This window comes from Lissotriton vulgaris, chromosome 7 (assembly GCF_964263255.1).
Source record: "Lissotriton vulgaris chromosome 7, aLisVul1.2, whole genome shotgun sequence".
NCBI lineage: Eukaryota > Metazoa > Chordata > Amphibia > Caudata > Salamandridae > Lissotriton > Lissotriton vulgaris.
The window spans coordinates 1,631,852,975-1,631,875,156 of NC_141695.1; the positions used below are offsets into that span (position 1 = coordinate 1,631,852,975).

General features: G+C 48.0%; 1 protein-coding gene across 1 annotated transcript in view; it reads right to left on the reverse strand.

Moving 5' to 3' along the window:
- The window catches only part of DDX27 (DEAD-box helicase 27), a 166,361-nt gene extending 145,274 nt beyond the window's left edge, over positions 1-21,087 (reverse strand). The window contains exon 1 of the mRNA XM_086932592.1: positions 20,872-21,087. Coding sequence (XP_086788718.1) covers positions 20,872-20,964 — 93 coding nt within the window. The 5' untranslated portion in view covers positions 20,965-21,087. The remainder of the gene's footprint in view (positions 1-20,871) is intronic.
- Positions 21,088-22,182: the final 1,095 nt, after the last annotated feature.

Below are 22,182 nucleotides of genomic sequence, written 5' to 3' on the forward strand. Positions count from 1 at the left end.
CTTAAAGCATTAATCTCCCCATCATGTGTCAGGCCTATAGTTACATGTGAACCCTTTTCATAAATAGTTCTTTTAGCACACAAGTTTGAAGTTTTTTAGACATGTTTATTTTTGTTATAACATGCAGTTTTAAATGCTGGTCTCTACATGGGGTCTTATTCATGGAGCATACAAATAGAGGCACAGAATAGCTGTAAAATGTAGCTGGTCAGCACACAACAGGTGTGAGGTAGAGAAATTTCCTACAACAAATTAAACATGTACTTGACGATGAAAGTAGGAATTGACTCTAAAGAATTAGAACATTGCTTTTCTATTATAACAACATGTTCAATTTATGGATAAGAATTTATTACAGTGGGCGATTTTACTTCAAACATGCTCTTGTAAGAAAGTAAAAAAGTTTATTTTGGAAAATTCATTCCATAAAACTTACACACCATAAAACAATGATTTAAATGCAGTGTTACAAAATTTCTAAGCCTAATTGTGATCATTTTAACTCCATGGCTGCTATGCGTTTTCCCCCTCTGTGCTGCAAATTGTTCTTTTTCATTGTTTTATGACGAGCTGGGCTCGTCATCAGTGTTTGAGGAGGCTACACCATGACGAGCCCAGCTCGTCATGAGTGTGGAAGGGGTTAAGACCCAGCATAGCATAACTCTCTTTAAAAATAATAAAATCATAAGATGGCTGCTCTCTTTAAAAGGAAAGAGAAAGTGGAGCAGGTCCAGCAAACCCACCTAAAAAACTGAGTCAAACATGTGCAAAGGAGGTACACTGTATAAGAAACCTATTTTGGCCTGAGTTAAAGCGTATGACCTTTAGCTTTCCTTATTAATCCGGCCATAAATAAACAATTGCTCAGAGTAAAGACAATGTCAATAGTTGTGCTACCCTTCAAAGTTGTACAGAGTGGGCAAATCCATTTTCCTCTAGGCTTTGTGTATGCTGGGCAGAAGAATAATACATGGTATATGGATTTATTTGTGGCCAGCGAGCAATAGTACATACAGATGAGTGAACAATGCTCCTGTCCTAATTCCATAGCGCAGTAAATTACCCCAGCTCCAGTGTATCATAGCGAAATTTTGGATATAAGGTTTTTGCTACTTGCTAGAGTGGGAGGTCAATAAAAGTTTCATAAAATGGGCGGCCCTTAATAGACAAAATTTGATCTGTCAGCCTACCAAGTGAGGAACTGGGAAAGAGATTATTGTATATGTGATCCCAGGAGAGTTTTTTTAGCAGTAGCTTAGAAGAATCCTCAAACGAGGTGGGACCTAACAAAAAGGATCCTTGGTCGTATTACGAGGGAAAAGTAAGCGCTTTGTCGAGTACCAACAATTACTTGACAGCCATCCGATAAGCCCTCAACTTTTCTGTGCTCCAGGCCCTCACCCAATACAGAAGGGGCCTTAGTCTGGCTATTTCACCCACTCTTTTTAGGATTGATTGATTGATGCTTTATTTCGATATGCACATATCATAAAAGCAGTACAAAAGATAAAAACAGCATGTCGAAAAAAGTAAGACTGAACATTTAGTATAAAAATAAAACACGTTAGATCAGCATAAATTAGATAAAAAGAGAATTAAATTGATATGGACAGTCTTCTAGTTCTAATCAACCAAGCCCATTTTAAAAACTTAGCAACAGCACAAACAATGGGAGGGGCTGTGTTAGTTAAAAGAATCCGGAGTGCAACAGAGTGCTGACGAGTACCCAGTTCTCTGCAGATGGGACCAAGCCAACGTGATCTGGGGCGACCATAGTCCGGGCATTCAAAAAGAAAATGTGGCACCGTCTCTGGCTTGTCATGACAAAGAGCACAGAAGCATGATATAGGCTGGGATTTATTCCACCTCGAGCAAAAGTCGGCCAAGGGTAGGGTTCCTAACCGAAATTTAATGTACAGGGACCTATCCATAGCCACTGAAATAATGTCCATGTACGGCTCATACTTGACAGCGTCTTTTAACAGCAGAAAAGCTGCGGTGGTTTTGCAGTGCTGCTGGGTTCTCAAGCGCTTCATACAAACCCACTCCCAAAAAAGTTTTTTTAAAGTCTCCTTCGGAGGGGCGGAGTGGCTATGCCAGCAAGAGTCCAGGCCTAGGTCCCCTAAAAGGTGTTTTATGTCCTTCAGCCATTTGATGCTACGCCAACCGTCAGAGTGCATCACCTCTGCCAGACCATTGGCATAGGATTTTAGCTCCGGGACCCTCCACAAACGTGCCCAAAGCAAAAGGGGTCGAAGCCGAGCCTGGTCCCTTATGGCTTTGCAGCCAGTGTCCATGAGCACTGGGATGGTCGGGCTACTCGATGGAATGGCAAGGAGATCCTTGATGAATTTATTTTCAGCCTTGCTCAGTGAGTCAACTTTGCCCGAGCCCCACAGTTCCGCTCCATAAAGTGCCGCAGGGACCGCTCGTGCTTTGTATATCTCAAGTAGAGGGGCAACACAATGTTTTGAAGAGTTGTTAAACTCCTTAAGAAGGGCGCCCCCCACCCTTTTGTGGGCCAGTATCATTTTGTCAATGTGGGCAGTCCAGCTCATCGCGTCGTTCAGTCGGATTCCCAGATAATCAAATTCTGCCACTCTTTCTAGAGGTATGGAGTTCAGAATGGGAGGGCGGCCAAGTTTGCGAGGTGGATGCATAACTAGGTACTTAGTCTTATCTACGTTGATGACAAGGCCCTTAGTGGTACAGAAGTCCTGAAAGCGGTTCAGCAGTGTCTGGAGACCTTGGGGGGTTTTAGAGATGAGGTTTTATGTCAACATCATTAACCTCTTCCATGCTCGTGAAGAAACCGTTCCGTCACGAGCCACGGGTGGGCTGGGCTGGTGACGGAACGGTTCCGTCACGGCCCTGCTGCCGCGCCTGCGCTAACATTCTAAAGAACGGGCGGGGCCGTGACGGAACCGTTCCGTCACAAGCACAGCTCACCCGCGAGCCGTGACGTAACGGTTCCGTCATAAGCACGGAACCGCCGCGCGGCCGCCCCACCCCCTTAGCGCTGCGGCGGAATAGCCGCCGCAGCGAAGGGGCTAAGGGAGTGCTCAATGTGAGATGGTGTATTGAGCGGACAAACTTTTTTTCGCTTATGGTGAGAGCATCTAGATTAGCATATCCCCAGAGGCCTACCCGTACAACGTCACTGATTGGGCCTTTTGTTTGTAGAATTCAAGAGCCGGAAGGAGGGTTCTCGATGTTGTTCCCATGGAACCTCCTGTATATTGCTGAGGCCCGATGTTGAGTCACAGCACTTCTTTTCTCTATGTGTGCAGATCACGACAATTTACTCTCAATTACTATGCCCAGGTACTCTAATCTAGACATTCGTTCCAGGTTTTCATTTGGCCAGAGATAGCTTGCTTAAATGTTTTCTGTGGTCTAACAGTCATAAATTTTGTTTTCGAGATGTTGATCTGGAGGCCCTTAGTTAGACAAAAAGCATTAAAATTAGTCAAGAGCTGCTGGAGGCCCATCGGGGTCTGGGAGATTAAAAGGGTGACATCAGCAAGTAGGAGTGCAGGCACACTAGCCCCGTCCAGTTTAGGTGCATCTATATTCCCTAGAGAGAGGGCTTCCACTACGTTGTTAATATTTTGGGGGAAATGGGCCGGTGCCAGGACACATCTTTGCCTCACTCCCCTGGCATTCGGAATTCTGTAAGTTAGTTGCCCTCCTGTTTCTCTACAGACTATAGTGAAGCAATAAGAAACTGGAGAAGGAACCAACACCAGGGAACAGAAGCAACTGAGACATTCATCAATGGACAGCAGTGACAACTCTGATACAAATAGATTTAAAGGAGGTATGCAACAAAGGATCAGTAAAGCCTCTAAATAAAAGAAAAGAAAAGAAAACAGTTCCAATCTTGCTTTTCTTTTATCCCGACCTTTAACTATTGTCCTGTACCTTCCCCTCCTCCACCTGTCAACTCCTGCCACACAACTCACTCTGAGTAGCACTCTTAAGTTAGCAGCCTTCTTGTGGCCTTCAACTGTGCCAGGAACTCATCTTTCTCTCCCGCAAACCCTGCCCATACACACACACACATATACAGCTTTTTCAAGCCAGTAAGGGTCATCTCAATTAGAATGTTTTTTGATTTCTGGTACCTAGGGAAATAAATGTATTGAGTGCAATTATAAAATCCAAATGGTATGTGTTAAGTTACTGTGTTTTGGAAAACACTGCAAGGAGAAATCCGTCTGAAGACAGGAAACACAAAAGCATATATAAGAGCCTTGCATAAAGGGCAAATGTTTTCACTGTTTGTAGTGGCTTTTAAGTCTCAAGAGGTTAATTTGTACTTCTGTTTTATAATCCTGCAGTGTTACGCGAGCAGAAAATGCCAGAATTGCAGCTATAAAATGCGACTACATATCCCACAGCTTTACCCGCCGGCGTAGATCAATGCTTTTAGTAATAATTTATAAATACAAGAAATGCGATGACAGTAGTTTTATGCATGTACACTTTTGTTTTTAAATTGAAATTCTTTTGTATTGCAATGGTTTTAATTAACTATGCAAATACAAATATAAATATAAATCTATCTATCTATCGATCTATCCTGCAGTGTTAGACTGGCTTTAGTGATCAGTGGAAGACCAGGGCAGTGTCTGGGTCCAAAAAGGTACAAGAACTGGAAAATGGAAAGTGTTCATGGCGGTATCAGGGTGATCAAGTACATATGAATGACAGAAGTATATTTGCTTGAGGGGATATCTATATCTATACTAATATAATAAAGAGAGAGCCCAAACCTTTGAGGCGGGTAATCTCAGGAACCACAGCACCAATCACAACACCCAATACAGCGTTGGAAAGGGCAGTTGCAGCACAAGGATATAGGCTATGCAGACGCCCACCATATACATTTCAAAGGTAAAAGAACCGTGCCAGCAAAGTAGTCCCTTGTGAGCGACCACTGCGCCTCTGGCCTGGTCGCCCCCTCGCTCCTCACTTCTCCTGCCCCAGAGCCTCCTGCTGCCTGAGAATCTTTGCCGCTGAGAGCCTGCACCGACGCCGATAGCAGCGCCCCAGCCACCGATGGGCCGCCCGCTCTGCCTGCTCCCGTTTTCCCGCCGCTTCCTGCCTGCGGCCCCGCCCCCACACCAGACGATTGGTCAAGACGATCCCGCCTCCCAGCTGACCCGCCCTCCCGGCTCCCTTCTTATGACGCCCCCTCAGCGACCGCGCAGCGGGAGCACCGATTGAGCGCCGAAGGTGCGCCAGAGGTAAGCCCGTCTGCGCCCGGACCGCGCCCAGTCCCAGGACCCCTGGCCCCCGCAGACCCCAGCCCACCCGCCGGACGTACGACGCCACCACCCTCAACGCACTCAACGCCAGCCGATTCCCGGGCTGCTACCGAGCCACCCCGAGACGCACCCACGGACCCTTCTGCTGCAACTCCTGCAAGTTCACCTGCATCCGGACCTGCACCACTCCAGCACCAACCAAGACCAAGACGAGCAACAGCAGCAGCCACCTGAAATGCATCCTGCTCAACACCCGCTCCGTCCACAGGCACGCCATCGAGATCTGGAACCTGCTCGACACCACAGCCCTAGACGTCGCCTTCCTTACGGAAACCTGGATGAACGCCTCTTCACCGCCTGCCATCGCCATCCCAGATGGCTACAAGATCATACGAAGGGACCGCATCAACCACACCGGAGGAGGCATCGCCATCATCCACAGGAACACCATCCGCATCACGACCAACACCGACGACACCCTCGCACCCGCCGAGCACCTGCACTTCCAGGTCCACATCAACCCCAAGACCACCCTCATCTACAGACTCCCGGGACCACGCACACAATTCAGCGAAGACATCGCCGACTTCATCAACCCGCACGCCCTCTGCTCCGCTGACTACATCCTCTTCGGGGACCTCAACTTCCACCTGGAGAACAACAACGACCGCAACACCGCCACCCTGCTGGACAACCTCGCAAACCTGGGACTCAAGCAGCTGGTCACCACCCCCACCCACTACGCCGGACACACACTCGACCCAGTCTTCTCATCCAGCAAGGACATCGCCTTCAGCCACGCCACCGGACTCCACTGGACGGACCACAGCTGCGTCCACTTCAGCTTCAGAAGGACCACGATCCACCACCACCAGCAACAGGTTGCACGCAGAAGCTGGAACAAGATCACAGCCGACCAGCTCGCGACCTCCCTGAGCATGAACCCTCCCACCAGCACAACGAACCCAAGCCAGGCGACCACAACCTCACGAAGTGGATCAGCGACTGCGCAGACGACCTCGCCCCACTGAGGACCCCGCCCAGCAGAACCAGCAGCAAGAAAGCCCCATGGTTCACCGACGAACTCAAGAGCTCCAAGAAGAACTGCCGAGCCCTCGAGAGAACCTGGCGGAGAGACCCAACTCCGGACAACATGGCTGCCCTCAAGCTCGCCACCCGAAAGCACCACCAACTCATCCACGCCACCAAGAAAACCGCATTCAAGGAACGACTGGACAATAACGCACACAACAGCAAGGAACTCTTCAACATCGTCAAAGAGCTCTCCAAACGCAACGCTGGAAACAACGACATCACCCCTTCGCAAGACCTCTGCAACTCCCTCGCCTCCTACTTCCACAACAAGATCGCGGACATACACAACCGCTTCAGCACTCAACCGACGAACGCCACGACCGAACCACCGCCCCCCACCACCACCCTCCGCGCCTGGACTCCGATCAGCACCGAAGACATCGTCCGCACGATGAACTCCATCCACTCCGGATCGCCGACCGACCCCTGCCCCCACCACGTCTTCAACAAGGCCGACGCTGTCATCGCACCCCACCTGCAGGACATCATCAACACCTCCCTCGACACCGCTACCTTCCCGGAGAGCTGGAAACACGCCGAACTCAGCGCCCTACTCAAGAAGCCATCAGCCCACCCCACCGACCTCAAGAACTACCGCCCCATCTCGCTGCTCCCGTTTCCTGCAAAAGTCATCGAGAAGACCGTCAACAAGCAGCTGGCCGCCTTCCTCGAGACTAACGGATCCCTCGACCCCTCGCAGTCTGGCTTCCGGGCCAACCACAGCACCGAGACCGCCCTGATCGCAGCCACCGATGACATCCGAGCCCTGCTCGACAACGGAGAAACAGCGGCCCTCATCCTCCTAGACCTCTCCGCGGCCTTCGACACTGTCTGCCACCGTACCCTAGTACAACGCCTCAGCAACGTCGGAGTCCAGGAGAAGGCACTGGAGTGGATCATCTCCTTCCTCGCCGGAAGGACACAGAGAGTCCGCCTCCCTCCGTTCAGATCTGAAGCCACCGAAGTCATCTGCGGCGTTCCTCAAGGCTCCTCGCTCAGTCCAACCCTCTTCAACGTCTACATGAGCCCCCTTGCAGGCATCGCACGCCAGCACAACCTCAACATCATCTCCTACGCCGACGACACCCAGCTGATCCTCTCCCTCACCAACGACCCCGCCACCGCCAGAGCCAACCTTCACGAAGGGATGAAAGAGGTAGCCGAATGGATGAAGAACAGCCGCCTGAAACTGAACTCGGACAAGACGGAAGTCCTCATCCTGGGTTCCTCACCCTCCGCCTGGGACGACTCCTGGTGGCCCCCCGCCCTAGGCAGCGCACCCAAACCAACAGGCCACGCACGCAACCTGGGCTTCATCTTGGACTCCTCCCTCTCCATGACCAGACAAGTCAACGCCGTCTCCTCGTCGTGCTTCAACATCCTGCGCATGCTACGTAAGATCTTCCGGTGGATCCCCACCGACACCAGGAAGACGGTCACCCAGGCCCTCGTCACCAGCCGTCTGAACTACGGCAACTCCCTCTACGCCGGAACCACCGCCAAACTCCAGAAGAGACTCCAGCGGATCCAGAACGCCTCAGCACGACTCATCCTGGACATCCCCGTCGCAGCCACATCTCCGGACACCTGCACTGGCTCCCGGTCAACAAGAGAATCACCTTCCGACTCCTCACCCACGCACACAAAGCCCTACACAACCAAGGCCCAGGATACCTCAACAGCCGCCTCAACTTCTACGCTCCCAAACGCCAGCTTCGATCGACCGGCCACGCCCTCGCCGCCGTCCCCCACATCCGAAGAGCCACTACAGGGGGACGGTCCTTCTCCTACCTCGCCGCCAAGACATGGAACTCCCTCCCGACCCACCTCCTCCTGACCCAGGACCACCTCGCCTTCCGGAAGCAACTCAAGACCTGGCTGTTCGAGCAGTAGCGGACCCCCCTCCACTAGCGCCTTGAGACCCTCTGGGCGAGTAGTGCGCTTTATAAATGCTTTGATTGATTGATTGATTGATTGTCTGCGTTGTGCTGTGGGCGTGTGCTGGGGGCGTGACAAATGCTGGGGGCGTGTGGTACGTTCCGCCCTTCATTCCAGGTCTCATATCGTGTGCTGTGGGCGTGTGCTGGGGGCGTGTGCGGGGCACGGGATTACGGAAACAAAAGCGAGCGTTGTGCCCAATATTTCATTATTTTTTCTTCCCAGGTTTTGTACATTTCAGCTCCGGGTGTCCACCCTGCTCCCTTTAAATACCCCTGCACCCCATAATCATAACCCACCCTTACTCCTTAAAATACCCCAACACCCTTAAACACTAACCCATCTTAACCCTATAAATATACCCTGTACCCCAAAACCCAAACCTATCCCTAAACCCTAAAAATACCCTTGTACCCCAAAACCCAAACCTAGCCCTGAACCCTATGAATACCCCTGTATCTCAAAACCCAAACCTACCCCTGAACCCTAAAAATACCCCTGTACCCCAAAACCCAAACCTACCCCTGAACCCTAAAATACCCCTGTAGCCAAAACCCAAACCTACCCTTGAACCCTAAAAATACCCCTGTACCCCTGTGGCGCCTCGAGGTCGCCCTGAACGATGGGCGTAGGTGTGTGCGAGGCTACAGTCCCCTCGAATAGATTTACAGACACCGGTAATCTGGGCAACGCAGGTTTTATTGATTTAAAGGTTCGTTTTCGATGTATGGTTTTCCTGTAGTAGGGCAGTGGTGTGTCAGTCTCTTCCGAGAGTCTTTGTTGGCGTTTCTCTGTTGCTTTCCGCCTCTCGTCCCGGTGTCTTCTGGGACTGGTGGTCCGAGCCTCTTCCTCCATGATGTCGTGACGTCTCGTCCGTGCAGGGAAGAAAGACAACAGCGTTTTAGTATACTGTTCTGCCCAGTAGCACAGGGGAGGGAGTGGGGGACCACACGTGCACAATTTTCGACTAGGGTCCACAGTGCTGGGGTAGTGAGGGAGGGGAAGTGCACCGGTTGTGTGCGAGGAGTTTCTACGGGGGTTTAGCCCACTTAAAACCCGCCCAGCCCGAAAGCCTTGATCGTACCTCTGGTAGCCACACTTCCCTCGATGAAGTGTGGCTGGGCGAAGCGCCTTTCTGTTGGCCTCCTGGCTTGTTGGATTCTGCTCCCCTGGACCTCCCGCGTTCAGCGCTCCTCTCTCCTTCCTCGTCTCTGACCGTCGCCTCGGTTCCCCGCCTTTCTCTCTCCTCCGGTCTCGTCTCCGCCTCCGTCCTCCGATGTTCTCTCTCCTCCGGTCTCCTCTCCGCCTCCGTCCTCCGATGTTCTCTCTCCTCCGTCTCCTGACTCTGCTCCGCTCCGCCTTCGTCTTCTCTCCTCAGCTCCCGCCTCTCCTCCGCCTTCGCTCTCGAACTCCGCTCTCCTCCGCACTCGTCCTCCTCTTCACCTCGCCTGCCGTCTCTCTCACCTCCGTCGCCTCCGAGTGTAAAACACACCTGTGAGGGTTCCTGGGCGGCCTTTACCTGAGACAAGGGGGTGTGCCCTGTGACGTTTTCTCTTTCCAACTCCGCCCAATTAAAGTAGCAGGGCTCGCCACTTTCTTCCGGATCCGTGTCATCCAGGTCATCTGTGTCTCTCCAGGCCCCTGTATGCTGGTTAAAGAGAGGTGAGACAGGTAAGCCTGGCGGACCCGAGTCCTCCCCGTCACAACCCAAAACCCAAACCTAGCCCTGAACCATACAAATAACCCTGTACCCCAAAACCCAAACCTACCCCTGAACCCTAAAATACCCATGTACCCCAAAACCCAAACCTAGCCATGAACCCTAAAAAAACCCTGTACCCCAAAACCCAAATCTAGCCCTGAACCCTAAAAATACCCCTATACCCCAAAACCCAAACCTAGCCCTGAACCCTAAAAATACCCTGTACCCCAAAACCCACACCTATCCCTAAACCCTAAAACTACCCCTGTACCCCATAACCCAAAACTATATCTGAACCCTTAAAATACCCAAACACCCCAAAACATATACCTCAGTGCCCCAAAACATATACCCCTATATCCATACTTACCTTATCCAAACATAAAAAAACATGCTTTTACCATTCATGCATTTACAACGAATTTCGTTGAAAATGTATGCGTGGTAAAAGCATATAAAATGTAATGCCATCCGTTATAATGGCATTGCGGAGTCATGGTACTTTCGTAATGAAAGTATGCGGAGTGATGGTATGCGGAAAGAAAGTTGCGGAATAATGGGTGTTTATCCTCCTCCGGTAAGTACATTGGTGGCACGGCGGCCCACATCTCCAGCAACATACTCATATTTTTTCACCACCGATTTGAAAAATGCCCAGGTCTCTCTCATTAATGGCCAGCACTGACATACACTTTTAGACACACCTCCCGCCACAAGTTCTAGAATTGCAAACTTTAGAGCTGGGGAGCTACGTTCGAATCTCGGCATCAGCTCAACATCCTGTGATTCCAGGCAAATCGCTTTGTCTCCCCGTGCCTACCACAAATGAATGTGTTCTTCTGTAATGTAAATTGTGTTCAAGCCATGTTGTCGAGTTCGCACTATATAATATTGCAAGGAAAAATAAGGTAGGGAAACTCGAATTCACACACTGCTTCTAAGTGCATCAGCAGTGCACTGTGAATCGGAGCGTTTCACAGGCCTGTCACAGATAAGAAATGCTATCAAAACGAAATCCTACAAAACAATATACTACTGGCCACGGGTCTCAGCTTTGCTGTGGATGTGGGTCGGGAACTCCAGTTCTTGAGTCGCAGAGTCTTCGGGTTCTGGCGGAAGCCTTGAAACTGCGGACCAGCAAAGTTGCTGTTGATGCCTGTTTGAACAGGGTGGTCACTCCTTGACCACAAGGGAGAGGTCTTTCTTCTTCTAGTCAGAATAGAATGTTGAAGGTCCAAGAGTTCTGTATCAAAGTTTTGTTCCAGGATAATCTAAAGTCCTGGGGACACAGCTCCTATACTTATACTAAGGATGGGGGCTGGATTACCTGACTAGGTCCCTCCTATGGGTGGACCTGAGAAGGGGGTGGTTACACCCCTTTCCCTGTGTCCAGTTTCGCGCCAGAGCTGGGGCTGTAGTGCCCCAGCAACTGGGTTTTGAACAGGGCTATGCATGGAGCACCTTGTGTGTCCCAGGCAGTGTCTAGATGCATTCACTGAATGCAGCCTTCCCTGACCCAATACACAAAACCCCTGTCTGGGGAGGTGCTGGCACCTCCCTGGACAGGAAACCTATTGTCCAGGTCGCCCTTGCTGGAGTTTCCCCCAGCAACAGGAGGTCAGACTCGTGTCTGTGGCAGCAGCATCCATTTTGTGATGCTGAGGCTCTGTTTAACTTTAACCGGGTAAAGCAGTAACATATATGTCTTTTCCCTCTAGAAGGGTGGAATGCTACCCCCGCCACCAGAATTGGCGGGGGTAGTATTCCAAAGTGTTTGACACCTTACACAACATGTTTTGATAAAGCCAAACCAAAGTGCATTAACCGCGAGGATTATAATGCACTTAAGAGTCTATGGTATGGCTATATCATAGAACAGCTATAGGGAGATGGTTCTGAAAGCTGCAGAGGGGCTCAGGTCATGCTAGGGCACCCTCTCACATAAAACCAAGCACTCTGCCTCCAGGATTGTCGAGGCCTACCATAGGAGTGGCTTATAGGTGTCAATGTGTCAATTTGTAAAGGTAGATATATGTATACTATATCTAAGCAAGGGGTGATTACACCACCTTACCCAGGCTGTGTGAACAGACCTGTGGTGTCAGTTTGGAAGGCAAACCAGGGGTGGCACAATACATGCTGCAGTCTCTGGTAGGCCTAGGCTGCACCTATGCCCTGGGTACCTAGGGTACACTATACAGGGGCTCACAAGGGTGACCCAGCAACCAATTTGGTATGTATCTAAAGTACATGGAGTCCATTTTATAGAGAAAGCAGATAGCCTGGGGCCCTGAATAGCAGGGTGCCAGGCCAACTAAGTCAAAAACCAGCAAAACACCAGGAATAAAGTTGGGGTAACCATATAGTCAGATTCCACCTTCCTACAAAAAGGCCTCACAGAACCCTAGGGGATTTCAATTCCCTTGGGCTGAGGCCTTTGTTTTACAAATGAAAACATTCTGTGCTCTAGGGGCAGACTGGTCTAATGGCCTTAGAGCCCTCCGTCTGGTATTATTGAGAGAGAGAGAGAGAAAAAAACCCGATTGGCACAGTGGAGAGTAGTGACTAGTGCATTTCTAGTGCTATGTGGTCTTATCTTTTGACAGCAAGCATTGTGAATATGCAAGGCATTATTTTAAACTAGTATTACAAGCAGTATAAGTGAGTCTGCTGCATAATGAAGTAGTATAAGCATGTGCAATAAGTAATGAGAATGTACCTAGTGTAAACATTTTTATGTGTTCATTAAATGGGGGCACTTCAGAACTCACGTATGACACCCTTACATTATCTCTCAAAAAGAATACATTTTTGTCACCACGAAGCTTTAAGGTAAACCATAAACTAAAGCCTGGTCAGGTGGCTTTTTTCTAATATCACTCCCTTTCTCTCTTCCATTCCCCCTTTCCCTCTTTCGGGCAGTGATACCTCAAGGTCTGCATTAATAATTCTGGAATATTTTTTTTTGTTAAAGGTGGGAGGCAGGAGGGTTGCAGTTAGATGCTGAGCCCTGATTCTCCAAACCCCGGAGCGATGGCCCAGGAAAAGGAGAAGGGCGAGCGATACATGAAAAGAGTCAAAGAGATGGCCCACAAGGGAGAATGTTATGTGGGAGCTAATTTTTTTGTTTACAAATGGGCAGTTTCCTCAGAGCTACTCATAGGCGAAAAGTAACATAAGGGAGCTCATACTTTTTCTTAGGACGAGCCTGGGACGCGCATGCCCTGCAGCATGCTGTATCGGAATATGGAGATGGTGGCCCACCCTCACACTCTTTGTCCATATTTGTCATTTGCATATGTCATTGCACTTCGTAAATGCTGGCTTCGGATTCATTAATAGGCTTGTTAGTCCCTCTTTAGTACTGCCTTGGTTTCATTTGTAGCCTCCCATGAGGACTTGCCCTTTTACTTCGTCAGTTAAACTGTACGTCTTTTTAGGTCTCGCCTAGCGTTGCAGCGCATGCGCTTCACGCTTTGCGAGGCATGCTATCTTAGGGTATTTTTTTAGAAGTGGTGTGGAAGCCCCACCCATATTTTTCCTTGGCTAGGGTCATCGTCCATGGTAAATGCTGGCTTCCGATTGATGATGCAGCTTCTTAGTCCCTCCTTGTTACTGCCCTGTCTTCTTTTGGGACCATCCATCAGGACTGAATCTTTTACTTGCTGCGTTACACTGTCGGTGAGCACTATTTTGACAATGGCTGCCGCATTTTTATTTTTGCATTGCGCCTTCACTTTAACAATAGCTGCCGCCCCACCCCGTGAGTTCTGTGTGGGGCAGCAGCTATTGCAAAGGGAAAGCGCAATGCAAATCTAAACAAGTGACTGCCTTTGCGTAATGCCGACAGCTTGTTTTAGATACCTGCTGCCTGGAGCCCAGGCTGCCATATCCATCCAAGTGAGCCCTGCCCAAAGACAGCCTGAAGACCCCCGTGAGTCGCTAGAACCCGATTACTTTTGGTAAGTGGGCAGGATTCTGCGTGACTGGATTCCGGCTAACGCAGCACCCTCCTGGCATCCGAGAGCGAAGAGCCACCAGACTCATACCTTCGTCATCAGCTCATAATTTTCTGCTACCCGAGTGTCCCTTGTCCGGTGCAAGACCCTCACCCGCCCCAGGTATCGTCGGCCATCACCGCGGAGTGCTGTGTCTGATCGTCGTGACTCCCAGTCCGCTTCCTCCACCTCTGTCCGAGCCCTCCGAGTTCGGCTCTGCTGCGAGAGCGGTGAGTGAACAACTCAGTGACTCTCCAAGCACATCAGTTTTAATGGTCGGGGTTCACCCGACACGCTGCGCACTGTTCCTCTCGGCTGCTGCAATTACCAGGGGCAGATCACACGATCGTAAGGGTGATCTATGGTGGCAGTAAACAGACCCTGTTGGGTTACTGATGTATGCCTGCCAGCCTGATTCGTGGGCTGTAAACACGCTGCTACATGGACAGCCAGAGTGAAATATGGCTATGGGCAGCGACTACTGTTAATATATGCGTAATGTATATTGTAAATTAATGTAAGCAATTTACGAGAGCACTCAGAGTGAGTGTTTTTTTTTTGCATGTATATGGAGACAGCCACAATGTCTGGTGGCAATATGCAAGGGCTGCCAGAGCTGTCAGTGGGATATAGGGCGAGACCCGTAACAGCGGCGAAATGCAATATGGCCCGTATGAACTGAAACTGCCCATTCCCTTCCTCTATATATCATGTGTTAATCCATTATGTGTTGCTACATAACCTTCGCTCTGCTGCCACCCACTAATCAGCTATCTGTTATTCCGATATGTGCCTCTGAGTGACCTTCGCTGTACTGATTTATACCCCATTGTTATCCCTTGCTCTACATCACGTTTAACGTATGTGGCCCGACCACTAGGATTCATTCCTTTCAGACCCCCGTGTCCCATCAGCTTCCTCTCGACCCTTAGTACTACTGTGACGACAGACATGAACACCAAAAGCAACCACATCCGATTGCCCACTTTGTCCTACTCCCTGCTCTTCCTTTCTCCCCTGTCCTCCTTTACTGTAAATATGGATATATGATGCATATATATATATATATATATATAAATTCTTTCATTTACTGTCTATTTGTTGTGCCTCAATGGTTCACACTGTTTACTTTCCAACAAGACAATCCTACTTGCGCAGTCAGATTGTTTTTGATTTTATATATTGTGTACTGTTGCTACCGTACAGCATTTGATTACGGACTTGCTTATGCAGCTCAGATAATTAAGTAGGCATTTAAATGGGTGCAGCCAATGACATGTTAGAATACATGGGGTAAACCACAATGTGCCATGTGGCTTGTGAACACAGACAGACAGGATTATGTACAGAGGGGGCAAACAGGGGCCCACAGTTAATCTCGATTCGAGGATGGCGGTAGTGATTCAAAAGTTGAGGTTTGCATGCAGTTTGATCCATACAGATCAAATCATGTTTGACAGGAGCAGACCCTCCTTTGCGCTCCCCACAGGTATCTATAAGGCTGTAATCAGAGCTCCCAACTCACTGGTGGTACTTTTCATTGGTGCACCCAGATTAATGGCTTTAGTTTCTGTAGCTGAGTGACCCATATCAGTTGATGCACAGAGGGTCTACATCTGAGTGTCTCCTACTTCCCTGCCCAAGTCTGGAAATGAGAGCTGTAGTAAATGCCACACTGTGCTTGGACAGTGAAATCTGTGGAAATCCACACTAACATTTTTTTTTTAAAAAAGCAAAATCAGCACGCAGCGTTATGAAGTTTAACGTTTACTCAGTACACGGGTACGAAAGGCCCTATGTGTTTTTCGTGGCAGTCAGACAGGCCCTTCATCACATGGCTTCATTCACCCTTAATAAAATAAATACCATTATAAACACTCATATCAGTCTTGTAGCCACTCCACCTCTCACATTTTTACTTACCTGTGGACCCACTGACTGACAGCCCCGGATCACTGCACCACAATTATCATGTCTTTAGCACCTGGTTATTGTGCATCTGTCTTTAAAATTGTTTAATCTCTCCATATTCATTGGTGTGTTTCCACAGTGCTTTAAGAAGCGAGTTGCATATTTTGTCATCTGTGCCGCACTGTATAGCTCTGCTGTTCAATGTACTATTGTCTCATACCCAGTAGAGATAACGTAATGCTGGTCGCTAAACAATATGAATGTGCACAACCTATTGCACACTGCTATATCTTTCATGAATTCGTTTTTCTGTTACATAGACATGACTCCCAGATGTTACACTATAAGTGTGATTTCCTGTTTTCAGTTTCTATTGGTTATGCATTTCAGTAGGGTTTTTCAGTATTTTCAAATGTTTTTTAAAAAGTTAATCAGTATTTCCTTGTGTTTGCTCTGTACATAAATCACACGGTGGAGTTTTTGCAATGCTTAAAAAATAAATTTGAATCTTTCCCTCCTTCTTTCCTATTGTAAATTATTCCTACCATTCTATCCTGCTCCTGACATCCTTCTTGGTACCCTTTCATTTAATTTGCTCTTTCAAGTAACTTTTCATTGTATCTTGGAACTCACTGCCTGTCTAGTTTTTCGGTACTCAAGTTCCTCTTTCCAGCAGTCCATTACCCCAACCTCATGTCAAGGATGTGCATGTATATATATATTTACATATTTGTTTGTTGTAGTTAAAAGGTTAACTGTGAGCATTTAACACAGAAGTGTTCGTCAGCCAAAAGGGTCAGATTTGTTGAACAAAGATTTTCTACTAAGGACACGAGACATATGTTTTGGGGTGCTGGGTGCTTAGTTATTTCAAGTTTAATCTGTCTGTCCTGCTCTTTTCTTGAGACCACAAATGAACTGGGATGATAAATTGTATTTGTCGGATTAGGCCTATTTCTGCTGATAAGGAAGACACTTGATAAGAAATTATGCACACAGCGATATAGATTTTGGTGACAGCAAACTATGCTGCTGTATGAAACCGGTCCTCGGAAGCTTGTTTCCAGTCCAGGGAAGACATGGCTTGGCAGTTCGGGCTGGACTGTTCCCATGAGGCACAGGGTCAGACTGATTTGCATATAGCCATGTCTGAACGGGTGTGGCAGAGTGGGCTAAAGAACGGTGATGGATTAAACTCAGATCTTTTGACTGGGTGTGAGTGTTTGATTGATTCAGATGCTCCGTCCATCACCACCCCCTTTTGTACCGCTTTTGGCCGCCATAAGTGTGGCAGGGTATACTCAGACGTGAGTCCCTTGCTCACTTTGCCACTGGATTCAAGCAAGCCCGGCTGAAGACGGCTGGAATGCCAGAAACCGGTCCTCGGAAGCTTGTTTCCGGTCCAGGGAAGACATGGCTTGGCAGTTCGGGCTGGACTGTTCCCATGAGGCACAGGGTCAGACTGATTTGCATATAGCCATGTCTGAACTGGGGTGGCAGAGTGGGCTAAAGAACGGTGATGGATTAAACTCAGATCTTTTGACTGGGTGTGAGTGTTTGATTGATTCAGATACTCCGTCCATCACCACCCCCTTTTGTACCGCTGTATGAAGAAGCAGTTAACGTAGTAAAGAACCTTCATCACCTACAGGATGCCAAGGGTCGTTTGCATGTGCAGTTCACAATAGGAATGACATTTATTTTACATTGTAGGGCCATGTTATGGGATTTAGTGTATATTCGAGAGTGAGCACAAGGACCTCTAAACATTTGCAATGCAATAGGTCTTGCATTCGCGAGTTTTTTTTGGGCATTGTAAATGACAATGCCTTTTAATGTATGTGTTTTGCAAAACCTGCAAACGGTGCATAGTCATTGCTTACTAGAAGCAAGCCTGGCAGTAACTGTGCCTCTTTTACTGCTAGCCTTGCTTCTCATAAGCAATGCCTAAGAGTACAAAGTGTGTGTTTATGCACTGCTTGCAGGTTTTCAAAACACATACATAGGACGCATTGCCATTTACAATGCCAATAGCTCAAACTCTGGCAAATGCAAGACCTATTGTATTACAAATGCTTGTTTAGACTGTAAGCACTATTTTCTTTAATGAGTTTCTCCTACTGCAGGCACGACATGCTTTCCTGCAACATTCAGAGCGCAATGCGCGCTTTAACTTTCTGAGCAGCCCGTGACAATGGCAGCTGTTCCTTTGAATAGGTCTCGCATTTACAAGAGTTGGAGCTATTGGCATTGTAAATGACAATATCTTTCATTTATTTATGTGTTAATTAGCAAAACAGACAAACAAAAAGGCATTGTCATTCACAATGCCAATAGCTTAAACTCTCGCAAATGTGAGACCTATTGCATTGCAAATGCTTGTTTTTAAGTGTCACCACTACCATCAGTGCAGCAGGTGCTGGGCTTAGGGGTGTGAAGGCCGCGGCATCCCAATGATGGGTGCCTTACTACAACAAGAATTGGCAAATCCAATAGGTCTCGCCTGTGCAAGAGCTACTGGTTTCGTCAGTGTGTTTTAACCATGCTGTACACCAGCATGGCTGCTGTTAAGCATAGCTAAAAGTTGGTGTCGTAGAGGAGAGTGGCGTGAAGTGTCAAAGAGTAGAATGGCAAAGTTTGGAGTAGAGAGTCATAGACTGCAGTGGCATAGAGTGGAGTGGAGTACAGTGGAGAGATGTAGAGTAGACTTGTGCAGAGTACAGTGTTGCAGTGTACAGTGGCGTAGAATGCAGCGTTGTAGAATGCAATAATGTAGATTAGTGTGTTGCATCACAGAGTGCAGTGGCAGAGAGTGCAGTGGTGCAGAATACAGTAATGTAGAGCAGGATGGCCTAGAGTGCAGTGGTATAAATTAGTGATGTAGAGCGGTGCAGAGTAGAGTATAATGCAATGGAGTGCAGAGGTATAGAGTGCAGTGATGCAGAGTAGAGTAGCACACAATGCTGAGGCATAGAGTGAACAGGCATAGAATGCAGTAGTGCAGAGTTGAGTGGGGTAGAGTGCAGTGGTGTAAAGTGGCATAGACAACACTGGTGTAGAGTGCAGGTGCATTGAGGAGTGTAGAGTGCTGTGTCATTGAGTACAGTGGTGCAGAGTAGAGTGCAGGGACGTAAAGTGGTGTAGACTGCAGTGGAGTGGGATGGTTTAGAGGACACTGGCGTAGAGTATTGCAGAGTACAGTGGTGAAGAGTGCAGTGGCATATAATTCAGCGGCACATCATGCAGCGTTGTAATAATGCAGTAGCATCAACAATTTGTAACCCCTTTTACAAAGGCACAGGGGATAGGGTTCAACCAAACAAATGCAAAATCTTTTCCCACGGACTTACTGTTAAAATCAAATCCTTCGCTATGTGGATGCTTCACTATCAACCTAAGAACAACAGATGGCTTGAGATCCTCCTGGCCCTTGATTTTAATGAGAAACACTGGGCACCATATTGGTAACCTGCAAGACCTTTCTTGGTTAGACAATTAACAGACACAATAAGCAGTGTGAACAACGTTGACCCGACAGGAAATTGAAAATGCTGCTTTAAGAAGCAAATTATTGACTGCTGAGATCTGCGTTATCACAGCGGAGGTAGTGCTTGGGGCAGGAAAGGAACAGTTAACTTGCTAAAGTTGGTTTACGCACATGAAATTGGAGCTGCGTGTTTTAAAATAACGAAGTCTTAAACATTAGTTTATAATCTCATTGGCAAAGAAACAGATTGTACCTATTATTATGAGTGAAGGACATTAAAAGCACAGCACCTTCAATATACATGATATAAAACCCCGAAGAGTATCAATGGTTTTAATACAGTTATTGGTCCTGAAGAAAGTGGGATAAAGGTCAAGAAGTCACTGAAACACTGCGTCAACACAATAACCTTTTTTAGTACTTCAATTGTATACAGTTGCTTTTTATGTTATTGGTGGATAAAATGTTTTTAATGATGTATCTGGTTGAATTGATGATAAATTATATCAACAAATGTTAATAGTAATTTATGTGCTTTTTTTATTGAAGAGCAATGCGATTCTAAATATTGTGGTTGGAGCATAATTGGCTGTTATTTTTGTATATTGAAATTATATCTGTTGTTCTTAAGTTGATAATTAAGACTACAGTGACGTAGAGTACAATGGTGCAGAACGGAGTGTGCAGAGTAGAGTGGCATACACTGCAGTAGCATAGAATAGAGGAGTAAAGTGAAGAGGTACAGAGTAGAGTGGCATACAGTACAGTGGTGCAGAGTATAGGGTTGTAGAGTGAGTGCAGTGGTGCAGAATAAACTATAGTGGCATAGAGGGGAGAGGTCCATTGGCACTGAGAGCAATAGTGCAGAGTAGAGTGGTGGAGAGTGCAGTGTTGCAGAGTAGAGTGCAGTTGTGTACAGTGGCGTAGATTGCATTGGCGCAGAGATCAGTGGCGTAGACTTCAGTAGTGCAGAGCATAGTGTACACACAAAATCAAGTTTTGGCGTTTTAATGTACATATAGTCACCTCACCTTGATACACACGTGCAATCCCAGACATCACACCAGTTTCATCTGTCTCGCCATACACTGTCTAGTGAAGTTGCGGCGCATACGTACTTTCTCATCCTAAAACTCCACAGCGCTACATTTTCACCAATATCCTAGTTTCTTTTTCAAATATGCTACCAATCTGTTTGATGTTGGCAGAGACCAGTTTATTCACAACCACAGGCTGTCACTTTTCCTTCTGCCTCTTTTTGCCTCGTCATTTATATTACCTCACCAGCTATAGACTGAATAACCGCGGCACAACATCTGCCTACTCCACCAGGCATCTATATCGCAGATTGCTTTTAATCAGGATTACTTAGAAATAAAACTCACAACATCGGACGAGTTGCCATGTTACGCTTATGTACTTCAATGCTTCTCTTTCTGCCGGTGCCACCCTGTTCCACCCCCTCACCTCCTCTCCGCCAGAATCGGACTCGGGCTCCTCGGGCACATCCTCCTCCTCCCCAATGGTTCCGATCAGATCCAGATCTGCGAGCCGCGGCATCCTGCAACCACAGTTTCCGCTCTCTTCTCCTCCTGCCACTGCTCTTAATCCTGGCTCTGCCTCTGTGCGACACGTGAGAATCTCAACAACGGAACTGGGTGTTACATTGAAAGTGCTCCGACCGGAAGCAGTCGCCCTTGCGAGACAGGAGGTTTAATCCTATTACAGCCATGTTGGGTACGGCCTTGCGCATGCGCAACAGCTGTTTAGCAGATTCTTGCCCCTACCGGCGTAAAATGTAGTCGAGTTGTCTTATATGTGAAATGCTAGCGTAACTTAATACGTTCGCTTGCCTAGTAGTGAAGTGCCACTGGCCCTTTCCGTCCTTTATGCTAAATATTGTAATTTTATTTATATAGCGCTTACTACGCCTTATAACGATAGGCGCTAGTATGCAAAGATAACTGAATCGAGAAGCCAAGTGTGTTTGCTCTGTTTGCAACCTGTCTCCTCTGCTCTCGTTAGCTGGCAGAGTTGTTGCTACTATTCTCAAATAAAAATACCGGCCCTCTGTTCATATTTTAAAGAGTCTGCAAAGACATTACGATTAAATTGAATTTATCGCAGAAAAAGTCTGTATTGATTTTTAACTTGACCTTTCTGTCTTTGTTTACTTGAATTATCAGTAAGGAATAACTGGGAATCACAGAATGTTAAGCGTGGTTGCCAGACTCGAACCTGGTTCCCCAGCTTCGAGGTTAACTGCTCTAGCCGTAAGATTCATGATTCTTTAAGCAGAAGAAACATAAACATCATTTTGAGTTAAGAAATCACTCCTAAAACCGCTGGGAGTGTTATCATCTATGCATTGAGTGACTATTGCAGGATGCCCGCGGTCCCTGCAAGGGACCCCGTAGGAGGGCAGCCCCCCTTAGTACCTTAGAGGGCAGCCAGGGCACCAGGACCCTGGGGACGGGCGGGGGGGGGGGGGGGGGGGGGGGCTGCAGGTATAAAGGGCTCCCCCTCCTCCTCCGCAGGTCTCTCTTGCTGCTGCTCCCCTCCTAGATGGTTAACGTCCACGAGGTAGGTCAACGACCATTGGCCTTGCCAGTTAGGCCTAGGCCACGAGGTAGCTCCCCTTCCTAGGCCTTGCTAATTGCCCCCTTACAAAACTCCCCTTTGACCGCTCGCCTGGTGTATTCCACACATCGCGAGGATTGTCCGCCGTCTGGCGAGCGCCGGGGCACGCATCGAACGGATACCAATCACCTCCCGCTC